The 26,421-nt window shown below is 45.7% G+C and overlaps 1 protein-coding gene across 7 annotated transcripts; it reads right to left on the reverse strand.

The window, feature by feature from the left end:
* Positions 1 to 380: 380 nt before the first annotated feature.
* On the reverse strand, positions 381 to 25,992 carry LOC110312354 (cytochrome P450 4F6-like). 7 transcript variants are annotated; one of them, XM_021185869.3, is made up of 13 exons: positions 25,971 to 25,992; positions 22,290 to 22,488; positions 11,729 to 11,873; positions 9,473 to 9,526; positions 9,259 to 9,386; positions 7,611 to 7,732; positions 5,693 to 5,963; positions 5,320 to 5,386; positions 5,008 to 5,137; positions 2,109 to 2,242; positions 1,971 to 2,035; positions 1,724 to 1,806; positions 381 to 1,357 (listed from the first exon to the last, which is right to left on the reverse strand). In XM_021185869.3, the coding sequence occupies exons 1-13, from the start codon at positions 25,988 to 25,990 to the stop codon at positions 1,180 to 1,182; spliced, it is 1,596 nt and encodes a 531-aa protein (XP_021041528.1). In that variant the 5' UTR covers positions 25,991 to 25,992; the 3' UTR covers positions 381 to 1,179. The 7 variants fall into 7 exon arrangements, with proteins under 7 accessions (XP_021041528.1, XP_021041529.1, XP_021041530.1 ...); XM_021185870.3 differs by lacking the exon at positions 25,971 to 25,992 and adding an exon at positions 22,770 to 23,248; XM_021185871.3 differs by lacking the exon at positions 25,971 to 25,992 and adding an exon at positions 22,690 to 22,760.
* Positions 25,993 to 26,421: the final 429 nt, after the last annotated feature.

Consider the following 26,421-nt stretch of genomic DNA (forward strand, 5'->3'; position numbering starts at 1 on the left):
CAAACACACTAGAAGAGGGTATCAGATCCCATAAGAGATGGCTGTGAGCCACCCTGTGGTTGCTGGGAATTGAACTCAGGACCTCTGAAAGAGCAGGCAATGCTCTTAACGGATGAGCCATCTCTCCAGCCCATCTAAAGTCATTTCTCACAAGCAAAAATATGTAAAACTCTGGTTTTTAACTTTTGAGACAAGGTCTCTCAATGCTGGTCTCAAATTTTCTATAGAGCCCAGACTAGTCTTCAAGTCATGAAAATGTTTCAATGACTTCCGGGTAGGAGGAAGAAAATCAAATCCTAGAAGAGTCAGAAAAGTTAAGTGTGTGTGTGTGTGTGTGTGTGTGTGTGTGTGTGTGTGTTGTGTTGAAACACATACAGACATAGGGAAGCCAGAAGTTTATGTCAGGTGTCTTCATTCATCACATCCAACTTAACTTCCTGAGATAGAATCTCTTACTGAACCTGCAGCTCTGATTCAGCAAGTCTGGCTGGCCAGTGAGGCGCTGGGATCCACCTGTCTCTCCATGGAGCCACCCCACCACCACCCCCCAGCCCCAAGAGGAGTAAGTGGGAATGAAAGGACACCACCACACAGGAAGCCTGTCAGCGTGAGGTCATTTTAAATTGAAGCTGCCTCAGTGGCCTTAGCCATCACAAGCCGTGGACATCATTTAATATCATTTGGAGGGGCTCCCAGGCTTCTCCCCTGGGGAGCTGCCCTTCATTTCTAATAAACAGCCCTTCAGATATAACAGGCACAGTGGCCCACTTTCTAATTGCACCGCTTGGGTGGTTAGAACAGAGACTTGATACAAGTTAAAGACCAGCCTGCTATATCCACTAAAAGCTGAGACCCTGTCTCAAAAACAAAAGAAAAAAGAAAACTGCCCCAAATCTGCCAGTAAACGTTGTATTCTCCTGCTCAAACATCTATGGGGCCTCCCTATCGCCAAAAGAATAAAGGCCGTTCTTGAGCTTGGATGCATGAAACTCTCATCAGTCTGCAGGCCCTGTAGGCTACCCAGAAAGGCCCTTGGACTCAGACAGCAGCCCCAGTCTCTTCTCAGCCAGGCTTCCAGACAGTCTGTGTTGTCCTGCAGCGCCCTCTGATGGCTCTGGGTGAAACTCCGCTTATTCTGGGATTGGCAGAGGAAAGTGACTGGGACAGTAGTAGACCTGGTCACTGAGTGCCCTTGCTCAGAGACTCCACCCGCAGCCACAGCCCGCCCTCTGCGCGCAGGATCAACTCTGGCTTCCGGCGCGGCTCCTTGTCACCTGGCAGGACGCGGAAGCGCAGCAGAGTCAGCGCCAGTGCCACCTTCATCTCGCTCATGGCGAAAGTCTGTCCTATGCAGTTCCTGCGGGAGGACAGGTTGGGGACTCTTACTGCACTGAGACTTAACCAGCCCTCAAGGTTTGAACTTGACCTGGTCCCTGTCTCGCCTCGCCAGCCTGAGAGGCAGAAGGTGCGGTGCGCTGAAGCTCCTGGGACGCCAAGTGTTGTGTTGTCACCAGTCCCATAGTTCTCTCAGACTCAGCGCCCAAAACAGATCGGGACAGGACTCTGAGCACAGGGCCCCCACCTTTCACTTTCCACCCCGGGATTTCTAGATCTTTGCACATACCCTGAGTAGAGGGCAAGAAGGAGACCCAGAACCTGACCATCCCAAGTTCCCCTTTCCCAGCTGTCAGCCCCTCAGTCACCCCAAGCCCTCTCACCTCACCTGGGCCCTGCAGAAAAGGGAATAAAAGCCAGAGGAGACCTCTTCTGTGGGTTTTCTGGGTCGAAGCGGAAGGGATCATAGACCTGCAGGCCAACCAAGACTAGGCTTATGGGTCGCGTCTCTATTCACATGGAGACAGTCCCAGAAAAGATGGACATGGAAACAGAAGAGTAACAGATCTGGTTTTCCAGGTAAGGGCCACACCTCTTCCCCGGGTCCCAGAATTAGAGAGTGGGAGGTGTCGCACCTCAGGATCTGGCCAGACTTCAGGGTTGTGATGAACCCCGAAGATGCTGATGACACAGTCGGTTCCTTTTGGACAAGAAAAAAGTCAGTGCTGGCCCCTTGGGGGCCATCAGGAGCCACCTCCCCATACAGTCCATACCTTTAGGGATGACCCGGCCATCTGGAAGCACAACGTCTTGGGTGCAGCAACGGGAAATGACCGTGACTGGGGGATGCAGCCGCAGACTCTCCTTGATGCACATGGTCAGGAAGGGCAGCTGGGCCAGGTCGTCCCTAAGAAACCACCACGTAATTATCCAGGGTGTAAAAATAAAGACCTAGCCTGCTAGAATACTTGTAATTAGAGGGCTAGCACCCATGTTCAACGACCTGAATTCAGTAGCCAGACCACACAAAGTATGAAGAGAGAACCAATTCCTATCCAAGAGTTGTCTTCTAACCTCCACACATGCCATGGACTTCACACACACGGGCGCGCGCACACACACACACACACACACACCTGTAATGCATAAACAGTACTGGCCAGCCTCACTGCCACTTGTTGAAACCCTTACTGCTTCACTGTGATCATGAGTCTAAAAACAAAGTTAATTTAAGATGAATCAAAAATATTTGTTCATTATTTTTATTTGTGTGGGTATGTGTTATGTAAGCCAGAGGTCACCCTTGAGCATCTTCCTCTATCCCTCTACATTTTCGGTATTGAGACAGTGTCTCTCACTGAACAAGAGAACTGCGTATTTTGACTTGACTGACTGGCCAGCATAATCCCATCTCCTGCTCCCGTGTTCCAGTGCTGGGATAGCCTTTTACATGGAGTCTGGGAACTCAAACTGAAGTCCTCATACTATCAGCAAGTACATTACCCACAGAGCCATCACCCCAGGCATGTTTTATGGATTTTACTTTGTTTTGGCATAAGGTGTCACTATGTAACCTTGGCTAGCACAGAACTCCCTGTAAACCAGACTGGCCTTGAACTCAGAGCTCCACTTGCCTTTTAAGTCCTATGTGCCACCATGCCTGGATATATTCTGTTTTTGTTTTTGTCAGCAAGGTCTCATGTAGCCCATGCTGGCCTTGAACTCCCTGTATAGGCAAGGATGGTTTTGACCTGATCCTCATGCCGCCACCTCATAAGTGCTAAGAGAACAAGAGGGAGCCACAATGCTTAACTCCAAATCAAAGATTAAAGCATTAGAAAACCAAAACAAAAAAATAGTGGAGAAATTAACTTCATATTCATATTTTGGAAATATTTCCTTTTTTGAAACCATACTTATTGAAAGATACCATTACCAGAAACAAAGAGGATATCTTTAACTGTTTTTTTTTTCATTTATTTAACATGAGAGGCCTTTAAAGATTAAATGGAGGCACTCAAGACTCAGAAGGTGGAAGAGGAAGATCAACACTTCAAGACCAGCTTAGGCTCCACTGAGGTGACAGCCAGCCTGAGACTCCAGCTTAGGCTCCACTGAGGTGACAGCCAGCCTGAGACTCCAGCTTAGGCTCCACTGAGGTGACAGCCAGCCTGAGAGACCAGCTTAGGCTCCACTGAGGTGACAGCCAGCCTGAGCTTAGGGCGACTGTCTGAACAAGCTTAGTAAGAGTGCTCAGCACTGTCCTGGAGGATCCCGCTTCACTTCCTAGCACCCACACAGAGCAGCTCATAACTAGCTGCTACTCCAGCTCCAGGGGATTTGACACCCTCTGGCTTTCAAGGGCACTCATGCCCACTCACCTGTACACACCCACACAGAGACAGAAATAAAAGTCAATCTTTTTTAAAGTGAGTAAGTTAAAAATAAATATTTGTCTGTTCTGACTAGGACGGAATTTTCCACTATCATGTATTTGTGTGAGAATAAACGTGCAGCATGTATTGTTAACCACACCTGAACTAGTGGAGAGAGCACCACTGACTGACTGCAATTCTGTACCCACGTCTCAGATCCTTACCAGACTGACTGAGGAGAATAAAAAAAAATTAAAAGTCCAAATAAAATAGCACAAGTGACAGCTTTATGACAGAACACCAAAAGCTTAAACTTAAATACCAGAAGGAAGAGGGAGTATGTTATTCACAGAAATCAACAATCTATATGTCTTAAGATACCATGGCGAAGGTCCTGAGTTCAAATCCCAGCAACCTCATGGTAATGAGATCTGGCACCTTCTTTTGGTGTATCTGAAGACAGCTACAGTGTACTTAGATATAATAATAAATAAATCTTAACAAAAAAAAAAAAAAAACAGGCAGTGGTGGCTGACGCCTTTAATCCCAGCACTTGAGAGGCAGAGGCAGGAGGATTTCTGAGTTCAAGGCCAGCCTGGTCTACAAAGTGAGTTCCAGGACAGCCAGGGCTACACAGAGAAACACTGTCTCAAAAGAAAAAAAAAAAAAAAAAGATACCATGGACCACAATAGTATTCAAAAGAGTCATTCACGGGTCTCTAGGATCCTGTCTGTCTGTTGTCGTGTGTGTGTGTGTGTGTGTGTGTGTGTGTGTGTGTGTGTGTGTGTGTGTGTGTAAATCGTGCAAGCAACAAGCAAAGGATACATAACCCAAGAGAAAAGTAGATAGAGGATATGATCTAGGAATTCCCAGGGATCAGCCAGTAGAGATTTAAGAAGCCATGTCCTAGCTTGTCGGGCAATCCCAGGAGGTAGACACAGCAGAGGAGGTGGAGGAGTTCAAGGCCAGCTTGAACTATATAACCCAAAACACCAAACCAGGCCAGGTGGGTAGCTCCTCAGAGAAAGAAACTGGCTGCTGACTCTGACAAGCCAGGTTCAGTTCCTAGAATGCACATAGTAGAAAGAGAGAACCAATCCCTGAAAGGTCCTCTGACCCCCACATGGGTACTTGGCACATACACACTCCCAACCTGACACACGCACACACACACACACACACACGCAAGCAAACAAATAAACAAATAATTAAATGTTATTTTACAAAAAAAAAAAAAAAACCCACCTACCATTCCCACTCATAGCTATGCTCATGGCTCTAGACTCACCAACTCACCATTCAATCTCCTCGGGCTCTCGGCCCCTCAGCAGCTCTTGAACCTCCTGCCGGCAGCGCTCCTGGTATTCTGGGTGCCTCGCCAGGTTGTACAGGATCCAGGAGAGTGCACTGGCTGTGGTGTCATGGCCTGTGGGACAGACAGGAAGGTCTGGGTGTCCGGACAGCTTTAGCACCAAAATAGTACTTGGGCATCCATGTCCCCAGCAAAGCAGTGGATGGATAGAATGGAAGATCTGGTATCTCCCCACAATACCTAATTGGAATTGACTGGCTCTTGCCCTCAATGTAGCCCTACACAGGGACTCTCACCTCCAAACATAAAGGTGTCAGCCTCCGCTCGGATGTCCTCATCTGACAGCTCCTTTCCATGATCATCCTGAAGACAAAACAAGACCCTCAACTCATTCCATGTCTGAGAGCTCCTGATGCTGATCTGAGACAGGCTCTGATATCCACTGGGCACACAGGATATCTTCCCTATCCACTCCAGAGCCTGTCCCTGCAGTTTCCTTGTCAATTTCCTGTTGTTTGTTCCTTCATACAATGTTCAACAGAGTCACCTCTAAAATGTCCTTAGTTACTGTAAACTCCATCTATTGCTTTCTCTTGATCAAGTCTAACTTCTAACATTCCATGTCAAGGTTCTTGGTAAGTTCTCAGTTCAGATCCTACATGAGCACACCTTGGCCAATAAGAGCACATCGATGAAGTCCAGGGTTTTGGACTTAGTCTTTGACTTCAGGAACTCATCAAGATTTTGGCTGGAGAGAGTGCGCCGTCTCTCCCTGATGACAGCATCTGTGAAGTTGTGCACCAGGTCGCAGGCCTCGCGGAAGCGCCGCCCATCAGCAGTGCAGAAATACAGACAGTCAAGGTACAGGAAGAGCTGGTGGTGCCGTTTCACTATGAGGGAGCTGAGCTCCTGAATAGCAGCAATATATTCACTGGGAGACCTGCAAGGCAGGCCAGAGAGAAGAGATGTGACACACACGAAACCTCAGAGAAGTTTCATCCAGAGTTCCAGGACCAGGATTTATCGGATCAGGCCAATCAAACCTCTCTCTCCTTCCTGCTTCCCGTGAATAGCCTTGTGCTCCGGGATGGGAAGGAAGATACGGCACTGTTCCTATATCGCTTTCATTCAGCATCTGTTCCATCTTTTCTTTCCTGATTTCTTACGACCCTGTCCTGTTCTCTGTATCAAGTTCCTGTCCTCCTCTTCAGGTCCCTTGCATCCTGTGACTGCATGACACTCCTCTACTGGGTCCAATCTCAGCTGTGACTATGACTCCCGGTTGGAAAACTGAGAATCTCCATTTGAGCCCTTCTTGCTAGGTATACAACAGTCTTAAGATCTGTCCACTAGCTGGACATGGTGACTTGTGACTGTGGTCCCAACATTTGGACAATGGAAGCAGAAGGGTCATGAATTCAAATCTACCCTGAAGTACCTACTCAGTTCCAAGCTAGCCTAGACAGCATAGTAAAATAAATTCTGGAATGAAGGAGAGAAGGAAGGAAGAAAGGGAGGAAGGAGAGAAGGAAGCAAGGACGGAAGCAAGGACAGGAAGAAGGGAGATAGTTTGAGGAGAAGTATATCCTAGAGGCTCATGTATTGAAACATTTGGTCCCCATTTGATGAAATTTTGGGGAGCTTATAGAACTTTCAGGATGGGAGCCTTTTTGGAGGAGTGGACTTTGAGACTGTATAGCCCCACCTGCAGGGTGTGCCCTCTGCTCTCTGAGTGCAGTTGAAATGTGATCAGTTTCCTGCTTCAGCCACCATGACTTCGTTGTCATTATGGACTTCCCCTTTAAAACTGAAATCCAAAACATACAGTTTCTGCTCTAAGATCGTAGTATTTCATCACAGCAACAGAAACTTAACTAACGCAGAAAGGCCATGAGAGTGGGGCACTCTTTAACTCCATGTTAGAGAGAGAAAGAGCGAGGTACTTTTAACTCCCCATGATTACTATCAGCTTAGATTAAATAAATCAGACCTTTTTTCAGTATGTGTATATACTGTGTGTATTTCTCCCATGTACACGTTCATGTAGTTGCCTGATGTACATGTAATGGTATACATGTGTGAATATGCATGCAGAGTGCTGCCCAAACTCCAGACATCTCTCAGACAGCACAGCAGGAGTGGGGCTGCTCCTTACCCAAATCAGGCTTGGGCCTACTCAAACTCCTTAGAGACAAAGGCTACAACATGATAACGCCAGTTAAACTTCTGTTTCCCAGGCAGCGAGTTGGCTTCTCAGAAATCATGTGATTGGCAGCCTGCTAACCTAGCTGATATGCTTGAAAGGTCCCTACCCCTGCTGCAGCACTTCCTCCCTTGTCTTTTTCCCTCTCTACCCCCTGACTCTAGCTGTATAAGCTAAGGCCTGCTATCTCAATAAATGTGCTATCCCTGGAAACAGTCTCCCAGACCATTCGGTACTCACCACTGCTGAAGACCCCGCTCCCCAGCTCCTTAGCATCCTGAGACGGCTGGTCCTGGTGCGCTATGGCTGATGGGGACCCACTCCTTCCCAACCTCCTGCTCCTTTCATCCATGCTCAGGTTCCCAGGCAAAGATCGTGACTCACTCCTGACAGTTGCTGTCAAAGCTGAAGACACATTTCTGCAAGCTGTCCAAGGTCATGAGGCTGATGTGTTCCAACATGTCCAGACAGGCAGTTCCCTTGGTGGTCAGACGCTGCCACTTGGCCTGGCCAGAGAAGGGAGCAGAACTAGGCCTTGGCTCCTGAGCCCCGGTCAACTCCAAACACCAGGGTAGGCACACACACACACACACACACATACAAACCCCACTGGGGCCTCTGCCCCAGGCCTTCCAGAATAGGCCAGACTTAGGTGGAAGACGCAAGTCTTTGAGTTCAAGTCTAACTTCTGTATGCTTTTTGGTCGGCGCATTTCCCTCTCCTAGTTCCCACTTGCTAAACGTTCAGCATCAATTCATTTTGTTGTTCTAAAAGCAGAAATCCCAGCCATTCAATTTTACCAATGAAAATTCAGGAGCCAGACACTATTAGCTAGCTCAGACAGGCAGAGAAAGTACCCATCTGAAGTTCCTACATCCCAGAAGAAAAAAAAAAAAAAAACAAAAAAACCTTCCATGTTGTCTTGAACACCGTTTTCCTCAACGTCCCTCCTTTCTACTCCCTGAGGTTCACTCCCCGTCAGCTGGCTGTTTGTTCTGCCTTGTTCTGTTCAATAGACCTATCCTCGACTTAATTTATCTCTTGTCTACAGAAAGCTCTTGGGTTAAAGGTGTGTGCTAAGGTTGGGCCACCCTACAACTACTTGTTTACAATAAACTGAAATCTCCTGGATAAAAAGTGAGTGCTAAAGCTGAGACACACCACAACAAGGTTTTTCCGGCTCACAATCGTGGGGATCAAATATCTTGCAACATCATTTGACCTCATCTGCTGCCCCATATGCCATAGTTCAATGGCTGCTCCACCACTCACACTCCCTCTCCTATGGCTCCTGAACTTGGATGAGCTCCCTGCCTTCATCATCCATAAGATAACTTCCATAGCCATTTCTACCTCACGGCAGTGTGAAAATTACCACAGACAACAACACAGATCATGGAACTGGCATAATATTTCTGTTTCATAGTAGACAGTCAATAAATGTTAACTGCTATATGGTTACAGAAATCACCCCATATGGGGCTGCAGACATGGCATATGTAAGAATACTTGTTAGGACTCGGGCTTTATTCTCATTACCTACATAGTCATAGTGACTCACAACTGTCTTTAACTCCAGTTACAGGAGATCCAATGTCCTCTTCTGAATTCTATAAGCACAGTCATATATTCAGGCAAAACTCCAATACACATACAACAACAACAACAACAACAAGAGAGAGAGAGAGAGAGAGAGGAGCCAAGTGGTATGACTAAATATAGTCACACATGCAGGCAAAACTCCAATATACATACAACAAATATACAATCAAGCAGTGGTGGCAAATGCCTTTAATCCTAGCACTCAGAAGGCAGAGGCAGAAAGATCTCTATGAGTTCCATAGAATAATCTCTATGAGTTCTGCACAGAGAAACCCTGTCTCAAAAAAAAAAAAAAAATATATATATATATAACCCTATCTCAAATATATATATATATATATTTCTATGTTTTATATATAATTTTACATTTACATACATGATTTTAATGTTAAAAAGAAATTATCTCATACACATATACACACAAACTTACATGCATGATGTTCACACTCTTATTAAAATTTTTTATATAGGGCTTCAGGATGTCAAAGTGGAAGGCAGGTGTCAGCAGGTGGCGTTGGCGGCTCCATTTCTCACCAGCACTCACCAACAGTCCGTCCCCTGGGAGGGCAGTGATGGCAGAAAGTAAGGGTAGCACCTTCCCCTGGCCCAGAAGGGTATCTCCTGACCTGGACCTCAGTACTCACCCAGCCAGGGCTTCAGGAAGCCATAGAAAATCATTTCCTTAGGGGCCACCGCAGCTGTCACAAAGGAAGACAATCCAGGACCATGGAGAGGTTAAAGATGAACTTCAGGAGTGGGTGGAGATTCCCAGCCCCAAACCAGGGTTGTGCACTTCCCCTCCAGGCACAAAAAGGCAGGAAGGGAACAGGGACAAAGAAAGAAGGGAAGAGGAAGGAGGTGAGGCAGAGCCAGACCAGGCTACAGCGGCATGGTTCATCGTGTCTCCCACATCTAAATGCCACACCCTAAATAAGATGTTTAACAGAGACCTGGGACACGATGTCTGTTCCAACTCTCTGACATGTCCTGACATGCTCTGCACATAATTATGACCACAACATATATATCTTCCCTGAGATGATATAATATAATACAAAGGTCTGATATGATCTAATTGTGCCCTTCAGATAACCCCAGATAGGATTTAAATATGACCCATGTATCCTCCTTTACACCATGCTAGGCATTAAGTTATTAGCGTTCGGGGCTCCCCATCCTCAGAGACCACAGGTTTCTACCCCCATGTGGTCCCCTTGAAGAGCTACCACTGCCCCCCTCCAGCCATCAGGCAGCTTCAGGACCAACCAGACACAGCTGATCCATCAGATCTTCTGAGGTACTGACCCTCTCTTCTTCCTAAGTCACTTTCCAGCTTAAAGTCCTGAGAAGGGGCTAAAGCAGTAAGACACTGAATGAAGATGGGTGGAGTCCTTCGCGTGTCGTGTGCCTCTTTCAGCACCAGTTTCCTGAACTCTAAACCTTCCAGTTCTGTTCAGTTCTGGTCGGTCTGGTCTACCTCACAACTCTGAGAGAGCAGATGTCATAACCTCCACTCCTAGCTAACAACCTCTTGAGAAAGGTCCCGATAAACTGATCTGATTGTGCGAATGACCCCATAAAAATGATGAATGATTGTAATAATGTGTGGCCATGCTACATTTTGAATCCTATGACACAATAGTCATTACATTGGTTTGCTTGTTTATTTGTTTACTTGTGAAAAGATAAATCTGTAGACCAGTTGGCCTTGAATGCAGAGATCTGCCTGCCTCTGTACTTGTAGCCTTAAAGCCGTGCACACTATATCCAGCAGATCCCACAATTTTATTCTAGTTCGTTACTTGAGCTGTTTTGCCAAGGACCAAAAAATAGAGATTGTAGTTTAAGTACACAAATTACTTTCATCTTCTAGCCTTTTGCTTTCATTTAAGAAAGAGCTATGAAGACACATATGTCTATTTTTACTTTGTTTCTGTGTAAGACTGCACTCTGATTGCATGTACTGGTTGTCTGTCATTTTATGTATAAAAAATATTATGAGACAATCAAGTCACAGTGGTGGATGAAGAATCTGTCCTATCGCCCAAATGAGGCAAAGGTAAGAACTCTTTCTGGAACCACAGGGAATTTTTTCCCACTTGAGAACGAAGCCATCCCAGAGGAGGAAGGAAATAAGAGAGAATGGCTCAGCAGCATTTTTCAGACCTGAATCCAGCTGTGCTTGAAGAACATTCTCCCTGGATTTTTCTGCCTGCAGAGTTCTCTAATTTTTTTTTCAGTGCCTAGAAATGAAGCCTAAGCCAGGTGTGGTGGCGCACGCCTTTAATCCCAGCACTTGGGAGGCAGAGGCAGGTGGCTTTCTGAGTTCGAGGCCAGTCTGGTCTACAAAGTGAGTTCCAGGACAGCCGGGGCTACACAGAGAAACCCTGTCTCGAAAAACCAAAAAAAAAAGAAAAGAAGGAAGGAAGGGAGGGAGGGAGGGAGGGAGGGAGGGAGGGAGGGAGGGAGGGAGGGAAGGAAGGAAGGAAGGAAGGAAGGAAGGAAGGAAGGAAGGAAGGAAGGAAGAAAGAAAGAAAGAAAGAAAGAAAGAAAGAAAGAAAGAAAGAAAGAAAGAAAGAAAGAAAGAAAGAAAGAAAGAAAGAAAGAAAGGACAGCCTAAGGCCTTATATGTGGCAGACAAATGCTTTACCACAAAGATACACCCCACACCAGAAGATTTTCTTTCTTTGCTAAGACCACACCAGGTTGAGTTTCCATGATTCACAACTGAGCAGACCCCTCTTATAGAGAAACTTGAAACTTTGTCCGGGGTCAGTCAGGTTAGTGGCAGGGGCTTCTATTAGATTGGCTCCATCCTCCCGTGCCCAGCCTGAGCTGTGCAGGGATAGGAAGAGCTGGGACAAAAATAAGAGAACAGACAGTGATGCTTGGAGAAATACCTGAGGCCTGGAGTATGGGGCCAATGAACTTGGGGTGGATAAACCTCAAGATGGGGTAGAAGGGCCCAATCCAACAGAGGTGGACATCATGGAACTGGTGGCTCATTTCAGTCAACAACTGCAGGCCTTCCTCGCTGTTCTTGACCTGGAAATGGTGAAGGTTGAGTTTCATCCTGAGAAGGTGTCTCAGAGGCTCCCACTCTCTTACCAATCTAGTCCCATACCACTCCAACTCTTCTGTCTCACTCACTTATGGCTCTTGCTGAATCAACGTGGGTAAAACTGTGCACATCACTTTTTATATTCATGTATCTATTTTCATATCTCTCCGAAGCCTATTCTCTTATCTCTACTTTTTAAGATTTATTGATTTATTATTTGTGTACGTGTGTGCCTACATATTTTATGCAGAGGCTTATGGAAGCCAGGAGAAGGTGTTGCATCCCCTGGAAGTACAGTTCCAGGTCGTTGTCAGTTGTCTGATGTGGATGCTAGGCACTGAAGCCAGGTTCTTTGCAAGAACAGCAAATGCTCTTAACCACTGAGCCATCTCTCCAACCTCTATTTCCTGGATGGATGGGTGGGTGGATGGATGGAATGGATGGATAAATAGATAACTGGACAAATATGAATACACAAATGATTTATAACTGTGATACTTAATAGATAAATAAATGGCACAAGGATACATAATAGATTGTAAACCCCCCCCCCCCAGCCTGAAACCTGGCTGATCAGGTTTCACTGTTAGCACAAAGAGAGCATGGGGTGGAGCCTGCCATCCTATCATTCTGCCACTCCCACTGCTGCTACATGCCGCCTAGCTGTTCCAGAGCCAAACACGTGGTCACCTGAAACTGGACTCCAAGGATGATTTGGTGGGAATGGGCCCCTTCCCCTTCTTTATAACCCAGTGTCTAGGAATAGTAAAATTGAACCTTGAGCAGACTAGTTGTCTTGGTTTCATTCTCTCTTGTGCTGCCTAGCTCCCTCTTCTCTTCCAGATTCCAGGATGCCTCCCAGGCTAGAACCCAGACAGGTGGGCCGCTGGCCAGCCGCAACAATAGATAAATGATAGGGGTGAAATTTAGTAGATATTAATTAAATAAATGTGTGAGTATATCTGTGTATCTTTTTCACCACAAATTATCTCTTCCATTTGTTTCTCTCTGTCTATCATTCTCTGTCTTATCTCTCTTGCTCTATCTCTCTTCCTCTGACCTCTCCCTCTGTATGCTTTTGTGTGTCTTTATCAGCTTCTTTGTATCTGGTTCTTCTGATATCTGCCCTCCTCTCTCCTTATCACTCATGTAAATTCAGTGTGAACTCAGCAAATTTTACCCCATCATTGGTCAAGTTTCTCTGAAACTTTGAAGCAAAGGATGCTTCAAGACACCTACAGTGTTGTCCCCAGATGCGAAGAGAAGTGTGACTAAGAGGGTACAGATGGCGAATTTAGGAGGTGGATCCTCATGTAAGGAAGAATCCTAGGGAAAGAGAGAAGAGGAGCGGGGAAGACAGCAGACAATCCAGTATGGAAAGTTCAGGGAAGGAAGACCTGGAAGTGAACACAGAGTGGCCACAGGGAAGTCAAGGGCAATCAATGAAGGTATCATCCTAGAACAATAAAAAGATTCTGGAGAGGATGATAGAAGCAGACCAGCAGAGAGCCGTGGAGGAAAATATCCAAGGTGACAGAAATGAAGAGCAGGCAGCAAGAGGGACAATGGATAAAGATGTCCATGAGGCCATGGAAGAACAAGCAGGCTGGAAGCTTGGTACAGAAGACAGATATTGGGGATGGATGGACAGGAGCTTACGTGACACCAAATAGTCCATCATCACTGTGACCAAGTCATCAGAAAACATAGATGCTTGAGTTCATCCATGGCAAAAGTCTTCCAAATGACCGTCAGGAAAATCCAATGGGCAGGAACTTTAGACCGAGTCCTGAAGGGAATCTAAGCTAGATGTGCTCAAGAGACTGGGATGATTGCTTTATTTCCAATTTGGCAGAACATGGAATTAACTAAGAGTTGTATCCCTGGGAGAGTCTGTAGAAGGGTTTGTTTCCAGGAAGAATTAACTAAGGAAAGATTCCCCCTCGGAGAGGGAAGCACTTTCTGGCAAGCGTCCAAGATATGAAAAGGTTCAAAGATGGGGAAAACGACAACTACCTCGTTGGTGAGTGTGTCTATCCTTCATTAGCATCAGACTGCAGCTTCTTTGACCTTCAGTCTTTACTGAAGAGCGGCAAATTTCCCTGCATCTTCAAAGCCTTCATCAGTAGACTTAGACAGTGAGGCATCCATATTTGTGAACTGTGAAGCTATTGGGCTCTCAACCTCGTCTGCAGACAACCATTGTTGATCTACCCAACTCCTACTACTTGAGCGTCATCCTAGTAAGTTCCTTTTAAAATATAAATACTTTGTATTGAGTCTGTTCCTGTAGAGAACCTTGACTAGTGCAAATTGTGCTGCCAAGAGTGGTTCTTAAGAAATAGAATTATGCTGGGTGGTGGTGGCTCATGCCTTTAATCTTAGCACTTGGGAGGCAGAGGCAAGTGGATTTCTGAATTCGAGGACAGCCTGGTCTACAGAGTGAGTTCCAGGACAGCCAGGGCTATACAGAGAAACCCTGTGTCTTAGCCAGGGTTTCTATTCCTACACAAACATCATGACCAAGAAGCAAGTTGAGGGGAAAGGGTTTATTTAGCTTACACTTCCATGCTGCTGTTCATCACCAAGGAAGTCAGGACTGGAACTCAAGCAGGTCAGAAAGCAGGAGCTGCTGCAGAAGCCATGGAGGGATGTTCTTTACTGGCTTGCTTCCCTTGGCTTGCTCAGTCTGCTCTCTTATAGAACCCAATACTACAAGCCCAGAGATGGCACCACCCACAAGGGGACCTCCCACCTTGATCATTAATTGAGAAAATGCCTTACAGTTGGATCTCATGGAGGCATTTCCTCAACTGAAGCTCCTTTCTCTGTGATAACTCCAGCCTGTGTCAAGTTGACACAAAACTAGCCAGTATACCCTGTCTCAAAAAAAAAAAAAAAAAAACAACAAAAAAAGAAAAAAGAAAAAAAAGAAATAGAATTATAAGGATATCTCTGTCTAGTGGGTTATTGGAATCTGACACTAATTCTGCAATTCAACGAAACCTAAAGTTGCTGTCGTGGTTTTAATGAGAAATGTCCCACATAAGTTCATTTATTGGAACACTGGATCACCAGTGGCTGCTGCTGCTGGGGGAGTTATGGAACCTTTAGGAGGTGGAGCCTTGCTGAAGGAAATACATCACCAGAGCAGGGTTTATAAAATTTTCTACTTCCTCTCTCTGTCTGTCTCTCTGTCTCTCTTTCTCTCTCCCTCTGTCTCTGTCTCTCTGTGTTTCTCTGACTCTCTCTCTGTCTCTCTCTGCCTCTGTCTCTCTCCCTTTGTCTCTCTGTCCTTGTCCCTCTCTGTGTGTCTCTGTGTGTTTCTCTCTGTCTCTATTTCTCTGTCTCTCTTTGTCTCTCTTTCTCTCTCCCTCTGTCTCTATATCTGTCTCTCTGTCTCTCTCTGGTCTGTCTCTCCCTCTGTCTCTCTGTCTCTCTCTCTGTCTCTCTCTCTCTCTCTCTCTCTCTCTCTCTGCCTCTCTCTCTCTCTCTCTCTGCCTCCCTCTGCCTCTCTCTCTCTCTCTCTCTCTCTCTCTCTCTCTCTCTCTCTCTCTCTCTCTCTCTCCTCCCTGCTCCTCCCCACTGTGATATATGCTATCCCCCTGGAACTTTCCTAAAGGCAAGCCAGTAAAGAACATCCCTCCATGGCCTCTGCATCAGCTCCTGCTTTCTGACCTGTCTGAGTTCCAGTCCTGACTTCCTTTGGTGATGAACAGCAGCATGGAAGTGTAAGCCGAATAAACCCTTTCCTCCCCAACTTGCTTCTTGGTCATGATGTTTGTGCAGGAATAGAAACCCTGACTAAGGGGTTTCTATTCCTGGGGGGGGGGTTTACAATCTATTATGTATCCTTGTGCCATTTATTTATCTATTAAGTATCACAGTTATAAATCATTTGTGTATTCATATTTGTCCAGTTATCTATTTATCCATCCATTCCATCCATCCACCCACCCATCCATCCAGGAAATAGAGGTTGGAGAGATGGCTCAGTGGTTAAGAGCATTTGCTGTTCTTGCAAAGAACCTGGCTTCAGTGCCTAGCATCCACATCAGACAACTGACAACGACCTGGAACTACAGAAAATAACTAATAAAATTGCTGAAGGCTTGGTGGTTTAGAAAACACTGAAAACCAATGGTGTGACCTGCTTAAAGAACTATGCAAGATAAATGCACTCAATATTCCTGATTCACTCACTGTGAGGAGCTGTGGGAAATTGCAGGCTGGTCTCCAGTTGAGCGGAGGTCTGAACCCCGAAGGGTGATTAATTCACCTTCATGACATGGTAGGTGTTCCCTTATGCTCCTGGAACTCTGGCTCCTGCCTAAGTTACCGCCCCCCACAGCCCCCACAAGAGAAGCATGGCTAGAAGTCACATAGACAATGTCCCAAGCTTCTGACCTTCAAGCTATACTCCTCCCCAGTTACCTAGCAACAGTAAAAACCATAAAAGGGGCTGTTCAGCCCCCACCTCACTCTCTTACTCTCTTACTTCTCACTCTCTTACTTCTTACCCCTCACTCTCACCCCTCTCTCCTCTCTCCCTCTTACTCTCTCTTTCTCTCTAGCCTTCCCCCCCCTTCTCTCTTTCCCCTGCCTTTCTATAATAAAGCTCTTAAACCATAGAGAGTCTCTGCTCATCAAGGCCCACTGCGCTTGAAGGATGGAACAGGCTTTCTCCTAATGAGCTGTTCCTAATCTCCCGTTAGAAGGCCTTCCTGTGCTCCAGGCAAGATCCACTACACTCACTCTCGCAGGTGTTGGGAACCTCTTTCCTCATCCCTCTCTCCTATAACCCTGGTGGCTTTAGCAAAGTAGCTCCGGGAATCCCAAGTAGGGCTGCCTCTTGGCCACCCCCTGAAGAATGGGTCAGAGGCCTGAATGCCCACCCAGGGATGAGTGAAAGGTAGATAGCAGCCCTCCCACACCTGACAGACCAGAGAATAGGTAAAACTCTGGCGGGGTGTGGGTCTTCTCCTCCCCCCTCTTTCCCAGGACCCCCTTTTTAGTTCCCAACAAGGAGCAAGGGAGGTAATGACTCTCTACATAAAACTTCTTAACATTTCTGGGAAAGTAAGTAATATAACAATCCTGGCTGGTTGTGTTCAATGTTTCTGGATAAAACAGCAAATGAAAATAAAATGAGTTTAACTTCCAGGCACCAGTTCTTTTTTTTCTTTCCAAGACAGGGTTTCTCTGTGTAGCCCTGGCTGTCCTGGAGCTCACTCTGTAGACCAGGCTAGCCTCAAACTCAGAAATCCACCTGCCTCTGCCTCCCAAGTGCTGGGATTAAAGGCGTGCACCACCACTGCCCAGCCAGGCTCCAGTTCTTCACAGACCATCTAAAAACTTGTAAGTGTGTCCTAGGAGAGAATCTATTTTTCTTGTTCTTGTTTTGGTTTGGTTTGGTTTGGTTTGGTTTGGTTTGGTTTTTGGTTTTTGTTGTTTTTGTTGTTGTTGTTGTTTTCAAGACAGGGTTTCTCTGTGTAGCCTTTCTGGTGGAACATTGTGTAGCTAGCTGTAGACCAGGCTGGCCTCAAACTTATAGAAATCCACCTGCCTCTGCCTCCTGAGTGCTGGGATTAAAGGCATGAACCACTACCAACTGGCCCTAAAAGAGACTCCTATCTTGAGCAATCATAGGCCTGACGATGCTGAAGCTGAGCACAAGCCTTTGTCATAAGACTGAATGACTTGCAATGCAACTTCAGGTCAAAGAGTGGCAACAATCAATGTGAGGGCACCGTTTGGTGAAGAGTAAGATACTATAACTTGAGATGGAGATGCACAGAGGACCTGAGAGCATAGAACTCTCAGAATCTGGTATGTTTTACCCGAGGAGGAGGTCTCTCCACATTTAATAGCAAATATGTACCCAATTCCACTCCTTGAACTATTTCCCTCTTCATCTTTTCCTGGAAAAGTTAACACTGTGTTGTCTATGAAACCAAGAATGGCCTTTCCTGAAAGACATGCCAAGCAAGGTATCTCGGATGCCAACTGGGATGTTCCCTCACCACCAGACTCAAGTCTCAGTAGGCCCCAGGAATGCAGGACATAGTGAAAAGATGAACAGCACTCCTAAAGGCCTTGTGCTTTCACTTGAGTGTGTGTGTGTGTGTGTGTGTGTGTGTGTGCATGCGCGCACATGCATTCACGTATATGTGTGTACACACATATATATATATATATATTTATGGAACCAAGCCTACACAGGTAATGAAAGCACAGCAAATTACTAAAGATTCCAAAATGCCTATGGCTCCTCCTGTTATAATGCCTTCTGCTCCTAAGCATGCACTTATAGTCTCATGAAGTTGCCCTATGATCTGTTAACCAGAAGTCTGGGCATTTACAAATGTCCCCGCATGCTATACAAGCACCACCCAGAAGAGGACAGGTGCAACTTCACAGCTTTTCTCCGACAACCCTAAAGAACTAGTGAAGGAAAATCTTCAAAGTGTGTACAGTCATGTTTTAGCTTGGAAAAGGAGATGATCAAACCTGCAATTATATACTGCTTCTTGGGCCAAATGATTTGGCTGCATGGCAGGGTTCTTAAAAAGGGGTGTGATTAAAAAACTAGAAAGACATTTTGGGGAAGGGAATGTGGTAGAACTCTCCAGGTGGGCAAAGGATGTGAAGATACTCGTGTCCCATGTAACCACTCAGCAAAAGGTGATCTCAGCAAAGGCAGACTTCAGTAACCAAGTAGATAGGGTTCTTGCACTATGCACTGTAGTTAATATCTTTTCCCAGCTATCACTGCCATTGACCAGTGGGTCTATGACCAAAGTGGCCAAGGTGCCAGGGATGGAAGTTATACATGGGCTCAACAACACAGGCTTCCACTCACCAAGACTCATCTACTTATAGCTACCACTAAGTGCCAGATGGTACTTATAATCTGCCACCACCAGAGAAAAAAATATGACACTGTGACACTGTTCTCTGGGGAGACCAACCAGTGACCTGAGGCAGGTTGACTAGCTTAGACCTCTCCCATCATGGAACGGACTTGCATTTTCCTTACTGAAATAGAAAGTTATTCTAATTATGAATTTGCCTTTCCTACATGTAACACTTCTGACAAAACTGTCATCTATTCACTTACAGAATTCTTTATCCACCAGCAGGGCACTCCACATAATTTTGCTGCTAATGAAGGAACTCATTTCACAGCCACTGAACTGAGGTAGTGGGGCTCATGTTTGTGGATTCAGTGGTCTTCCTATCTCCTACCATCCTGAAGCAGATGGCTGGAAAGAAGAGTGGAATGAGCCTTTTAAGAGGACATCTACTTCTGGAATATATATATATATATATATATATATATATATATATATATATATGTGTGTGTGTGTGTGTATGTATATATATATATACACATATATGTGTGTGTATGTGTGTGTATATATATATATATATATATATATATATATATATATATGGCACTGTCTCTCCTATAACCAGAATTTACAGTTCAAAAATTAAGCAAGAGATGGAAATGAGAATGATACAATACCTAATCACCTCTAGGGACCTACTAGCAAAATTTTTCTTTCTTGTTCACACAAACCTATGTTCTGCTGACTTACAAGATTTAGTTCCAAATGGGAAGCTGCTTCTGCCAAGAAATATAATAAATACTCCATTGAGTGGGAAGCTAAGCCTTCCCTTCAGCCATCTTAGTCCTTCAAATCAACATGCTAAGAGATGTGTTATTGTGTTATCAGGGGAACTGATCCAAATGCCCAAAGGAAAGGTAGGCTGCTTCTCCACAATAGAAGGAAGACTTTGTGTCAGAGGACACCATTATCTGACTTGGGTCAAAGTTGAGCACTGTTTTCCTCTTGGTGTTGAGATGAAACGTACATAGAGGGTAGAAGATCTTTTAGGGCATCTCTTGTTACCATGTTCTGTGGTTACGATAACAGGAAACTCCAACAATGCAATGAAAACAGAATGATAACAGTTCTTCACAGATGAAGTTACGGCTCATCTCTCCAGAGAAAGAGCCAAGGCCTTAAGAGATGTTTGCTCAGAGTAGAAGAAATACAGAATGTATAGTTGAGGAAAGCAGTTAAGAATACCAGTTAAGGGCTGGAGAGATGGCTCAGTGGTTAAGAGCACTGACTGCTCTTCCAGAGGTCCTGAGTTCACTTCCCAGCAACCACGTGGTGGCTCACAACCATCTGTAATGGGATCAGACGTCCTCTTCTGGTGTTTCTGAAAACAGCAACAATATATTCACATACATAAAATAAATAAATAAATCTTTAAAGGAGAGAGAGAGAGAGAAAATACCAGCTACAACCATACAATCAGTTACAGAAACAAATATTATAATTATCATGAATGTTTCTGTCCTGTTTTGCTAAGGATAGGTTTGTGCACAAGCACAGATATTTGGGTTTCTTTTTCTCCTATCACTTTACCAGGTAATGTAACATTGGTTGAAATAACATCAGTAGTTCAGCATTCCTCAAGTGGCTTTGTCATCTACTCAGGGGAAATATAAGTGTAGTCCTTTGTGTGATAACTTAAATCATCTTAGGTGGAGTTGAAACTCTATTATTATCTTCATTGGTGATTCAGCATGACACAAGAGATACAGATGAGTGTCAGGTTGACAACAGGTGGGTTTCAGGTGATTTGTCTTCACTGTCAACTTGGCAGGATCCGGAATTAACTAAGAGAAACTGCCCTGGGTGAGCCTGCGAGGGAGTTTCTTGGAAAGATGAACTGTAGAGGAGAAGGACCCTCCCTGTCGACGGGCATCGCCTTCTAGCAGGTAGCCAAGATATAAAGAAGTCTGAGGTCAAACCCTGGGCCTTCACTTCCTGACAATGAGTGTGCTTCTTCTTCATCGGAACTCAGCTTCTGATAGGAGATCAGAAATGCTCCATGATTCTTCCAGGCCTTCAGCAACAGGTTAGAACAGCTGCGGCATCCATCTCCGAGGTCGGAGTAGCTACTGGTCCCCAGCCTGGCCAACATGCTGAGAGCCATGACTACTGAATTCCTCAGCCCACTGGCTGCACACCATTCAAGTAACAAAATGGCATGATGTATATGGTTCTATTAATCTGGAAAGCCCTGCCTAATACAGAGTAACTGGAAGGAAGCTCCTGGACTGGGAGAGAGAAAAGGAGAAGATATGACAGGAGAGAAGGCAAACTGGGAAGCTGGAAGAAAAGAGGGCTGTGGAGAGAAAGCGGCATGGGAATCCAGGCCACTAGAGATAGTACCCTTACAGGTGACCCTGAAGTGCCAAATGTGGCTCTGGCCATAGGAAGGTCTGGAGCAAAGGGCACTGGATATGAGTAAGAAGCCTTTCCAGGATGTGTAGCCAATTACAGGAGAGGCCACAGTGGTGCCCTCTAGAAAAATAGGAAAAGTGGCTGGCCTAGTAGTGGAACCCTTCATTTTCTAGGGAGCACAAGACAGTCAGTGTTTCACCTCAACACCACAGAGGAAAACAGAGTGCTCAACTCTGACCTAATTCAGACAATGGAGTCTTCTAACACATTTTTGAGGAGGAAGAGTTAGGTAAGACAGGGCAGGAATTGGTGGGGTTAGAGATATGGTTCAGAGGTTAAGGGCACTTGTTAATCTTGGAGAGGACATGGTTTTGATTTCTAAAACCTACAAGGTGGCTCACAGCCACCGATAACTCAAGTTCTGGGAGATCCAATGCCGCCTTCTGAACTCTGAGCAATAGGCACACACATGGTACACAAGCATCGATGTTGGCAAGTTACATACATATAAAATATAATAAATAAATCTCATTTTAAAAAAGAAGGAAGGAAGGAAGGAAGGAAGGAAGGAAGGAAGGAAGGAAGGAAGGAAGGAAGGAAGGGAGGGAGGGAGGAAGGAAGGAAGGAAGGAAGAAAGAATTTTAAAAATTGGAGAGGAGGGATGTCAACTTCTGCCATTCAGCATCCCTGTCCCTCAAGAGACTCTGGCCTAGGGTCAGCAGAGATGAGCTAAGAAAGGAACATACCCAATTTATTCCACTAGAAAGGCTCAAATCCAACAATGTTAAGTGAAATAGCACATTGAGGGGGAGAGCTCTGCTCCCTCAACCTGTCCTGGAGTGGGGTGGGGGGCTCTAACAACACAGAACAGGACTGAACAAGCAACAGAAAGAGATCTCAAAACATGAGTTCTTATCAGAATGTGATCCGAAGTTAGCTCGGAACAAGAAAGGGCAAAAAAGAAAAAACCCTCAAAAGGTGGTGTAGACAGAGGCCAGGAGTAGATATGCGGGGTATGTGACTAGATATAGACTCACTCAGCCTCCCTCCCTCACCTCTCCACCCTCTCACGACTCCCAGGTTCCTAAGAGCCTTTCCTGACACACCAGACCTACCTGCTGCCACACTCACCATGCTCATGTGACCCCAAAACCAGTGCCGCGAAGGGGGTTGAGGGAAGCAGCGAAGACGGCAGTAGTTGTCATAGAAGGCACAAATCCAGGTCAGAATTCGAGCCAGGAACAAGGAGGCCCCAACCAGCAGCAGAAGTTGCCATGGGAAGGCAGCTCCAGGCCCCAGTCCCAGCCAGGACAGGCCCAGCTGTAGCATCCTGCAAGAAAGATAGGCCAGAAGTGAGATCCTGAGGCCCAGGAGACAGAGGTGGCCCTCCATGGTCACTGGACTAGAACACAGGAAGAAAAGGGACACCCAGGGCTACGCAGTGGAGAGACAGAGAATCAGGCAGGAGAGAGACAGATAGGATCTGTTTATAGTCTGTGTTGGCCTAGACTGAAGCACAGGGATGTAGCACCAGGCCTGCAGAGCCACCCCAGCTGTAGACAGAGCTTCCACTGTTCAGTAGGGGCCTTCCGTGTGTCCCAAGTCCGGCACCTTTTCTCAGGAGTGAGTAATGCGTCCCAGAAACGTCCGCTCTTTCCTGGAAATGTTTTTGATCCTGGCTACCGGCTGTGCAGGACGATGAGCTGGACTGAGCCAATCCCCTCCATGGTCCAGCGCCCTCCTCCCAGCCTGGACAGGATATCAAAATGCGGGGGCGGGGCCAACCCGAAGCAGTTGGAGCCAATCCAGGGTCACATGCCCAGGCAAGCAGGGTCCTCAGGATTCAACACCTTCCATCTGAACCAAGACAAAGGTGTCTAGAGACCCAAAGTTTACAACCTCTCCCGTTCTCCCTAGGCTCCACAGGTCCTCTGAGGACCCGCAGGCTAGAGGGCAGCAGGCAGTGTTTTCCAGTGCAGGACTGAAAGGATTCGAGCCTCTGCCTACCAGCTGCACAACCTGGCAGAATTCAGCTTCTCCCTCCAAGTAATCCAGGTTCCGAGTGGAGACAAGACTTCCAGAAACAAAGAATCCGGCCGTGCTGGAACGGACTAAAAGAGATTCTGAAGATTAAAACTCCCAGCTGAGAGGCCAGAGTTCAGATATGAAGCAGGTGGGAGGGGTCAAGCTGAGCCGCCAGTCGTGGGGATATCCAGGCAGGCGAGGAGACAGAGGGGGCTGTGGGCTGCTGGTCAGCAGCACCACCTTGAGAGCTCCAAGAGAAAAACACCATTCACATACAAAGGCAGGCCCATCTGAATAACACTATTATTCACTCAACTGAAAGGGTAAAAGCCCAAGGATGCGCAGTGACGGATTTCAAGCTGTAAAAGATATCAATAACTGCCAACCCAGACGGCTGCATCCGGAAAAGCTGTCTGTCATAAAGGAAGGACATTTTTTTTTTAACTATCAACGGTAAAAATAGAACAAAGGCATTTATGGGCACTGAGCCAGCTCTACGGAAGATGCTTGATAGAATCCTTCAGGCTGAAGAGGGGGAAATCAGGCCACAAAGTCCAGGAAAAAAAATAAAACACACTAGAATAGTATTAAAGCAAGAGAGGAAGGAGGAAAACAAAATCAACAAAATTGCAGGAACCAACAAACACCTTTCAATAACTCCAGTGTTCTCAGTCTCAACTGCACCCCAGATAAAGGCACAAGCATGTATCTGCTGCTTCCAGGAAACATCTCACTACAAAAGACAGATAAGATACTACCGAAGGGTAAAACGATGCTAAGCTATCTCAGGGGACAGGAAGATGGCTCAGTGTTAATGCACCTGCTGCCAGGACTAACAAACAGCTTCACTCTGCTCCATAGAACCAGCCAGCATGATGAAAGGAGAGAATCGACTCCTGCAAGTTGTCCTTTGGCCTCCACAGCCATGGCATGACAGGCACGTGTGCCCACATACATACATACATACATACATACATAAAATGTTAGTTCACAGACTTTTAAGGGTATCCCAAGGAAATGGACCTAGAACACAAGCAAGCAGGTGTGTTGCTGTTCTATCATCTGACAAAGGAATCTTCAAATGAAAACTAGTGAGAAAGACTAGAGAAGTCACTCAGAACCCAATGAGACGCTTCTGTGGGTAAAAGACTCTTACCACCATAGTCAACACAAGCCTGACGACCTCAGTTCAATCTAGATTAAGAGGCAGTGTCCTCATAGGGTGGCTGTTGGTATGGGAAGGAGGGGCAGGCCATAAGGTATTACAGTCTGAACAGCAGCTGGATTCTAACATTATATTCTTTGTGTGTGTGTGCAATCACTGTGTGTGTGTGTGTGTGTGTGTGTGCAATCATTTGTGTATGTGTGTGTGTGTGTGTGTGTGTGTGTAATCATTATATGTGTATATGTGTGTGTGTGTTTTGAGACTATGGTTTTAGTCTTTTTGGGGTTTTTGTTGTTGTTTGGTTTTGGTTTGGTATATATATATATATATATGCCTGGCTGTCCTAAAACTAGCTCTGTAGATCAGTCCTGGCCTCAAACCCACAAAGATCTGAACTTCTGCCACCATGGCCACCACCACAGGGCCTAACATTACATTCTTACAATATCTGAATTAAATGGCATCATTGATGAAATGGAATTTCCAGTCATTTGCAGAAAATTCCATCTAAACACACCAGAATACTCATGCTTCTCAGCAGCTTATGGAACTTTCTCTGAATCAGACCACAAGCGTGCCCAAGGCCCGTCTCCTAGGTGATTCTAGAGTTTGTCAAGTTGGCAAGTAACACTAACCATCCCAAAGAGTATCTTAGTTATGGTGATGGTGAACCTAGATAATCTCCTTGACTTAGAACTACCATGGAAACAGACATCTGAGTGTGTCTATAAGGCTTCCAGAAAGGTTTAGCTGAGAATAGAAGACTCGCCCTGAATGTTGGCTGCACCATTCTCTGTTCTGGAGTTCCAAAGTGAATGAAAAAGAGGAAGTTCAGGTTAGAACTCAACTGGAAGCTTCTTTGCCACTGGGTAACCTTCATCCAGGTGGAATTGCTCTTCAGATGATGGAGAATTATCAACAGTCCTACTCACCTGTGGACTCAGTGGATTGTAGGGGTTTGCATGAAAAATGTCCCTCATAGTATTAGCATTTGAACACTTGATCCTCAGCTGGTAGTGCTTTTGGGGGAGGCTTTGTGCAGCCTTGCTGAAGGAAATATATCACTGGGGCCAAGTCTTTGGGATTTTAAAAGGCTCCTCTGCTTCCAGTTTGTTCTCTCTCTCCCTTGTGCTTGCAGTTTGACACATGAGCTCTCAGCTACTGATCCAGTCACCATGTCTACCACACTCCACGATGCTTCTCTTGCCATTGTGGACTCTAACCCTCTAGAACTATAATTTAAAATAAATGTTTTTTCTTGACCTTTCAATTCCCCTTTTCCTTTGACCAAGTTGCCTTGGTCACGTGCTTTATCAGAACAAGAGAAAAACCACTAAGACAGTGTGCTAGATCAATGACTGAGTAGGTGAGGAATATGCACTGGAGCAATAGTGGCAAGTCTGCTATGGGGGTAGCTACCTTCTTTCTGTTTTGGTTTTGAAATCCACTCCATGAGAAGGGATTCATGTCTGATGATGTAAGCTGAACCCATCAAAACCCTATGGAATTGTGGCTATGGAGGTCATAGATCCTTGGGGGTGTATTAGTTGGGATTTCTATTGTCATGATAAAACACCATGACCAAAAGCAACTTGGGAAGGAAAAGGTTTATGTCATCTTACGTTTCCTGGTAATAGTCCATCACTGAATGAAGTCATGACAGGAACTGAAGCAGAAGACGTGGAAGAACACTGCTTACTGGCTTGATTTTCATGATTTGCTCGGCCTGCTTACTTACACAACACTGGGCCACTGGGCAACTGGGCCAGGGGTGGCACCCTCCCACATCAATTATTAATCAAGAAAATGCCCTACAGATTTGCCTACAGGCAATCTGGATGAGGGCATTTTCTCAATTGAGAGTCCTTCTTCCCACATGACTCTAGCTTATATCAAGTTGTCATAAAACTAACCAGGACAGAGTATGCAGTACTATGCCCAGCCCAGCAAACTGCTTTCTAATATTTATTTTTATGCCTACAGGTTAATGCTATTCTCAACATTGGCCAGGGAAGCTTCTTTTTAATAGCATTTGCAGGTGTTCATAATTGGTCAAAGTGATTATATTATGTG

The sequence above is a fragment of the Mus caroli genome, unplaced genomic scaffold (assembly GCF_978045245.1).
Source record: "Mus caroli unplaced genomic scaffold, Mus_caroli_1 scaffold_18, whole genome shotgun sequence".
NCBI lineage: Eukaryota > Metazoa > Chordata > Mammalia > Rodentia > Muridae > Mus > Mus caroli.

Coding starts and splice junctions, on each gene's coding strand:
- LOC110312354 (XM_029471303.1), bottom strand. CDS start 22,550: ATGGAGGGCCACCTCTGTCTCCTGGGCCTCAGGATCTCACTTCTGGCC. Junction 2,243..5,007: donor GAGCCCGAGGAGATTGAATG/GTGAGTTGGTGA, acceptor GTGGTTTCTTAG/GGACGACCTGGCCCAGCTGC. Junction 1,807..1,970: donor AAGTCTGGCCAGATCCTGAG/GTGCGACACCTC, acceptor GTTGGCCTGCAG/GTCTATGATCCCTTCCGCTT.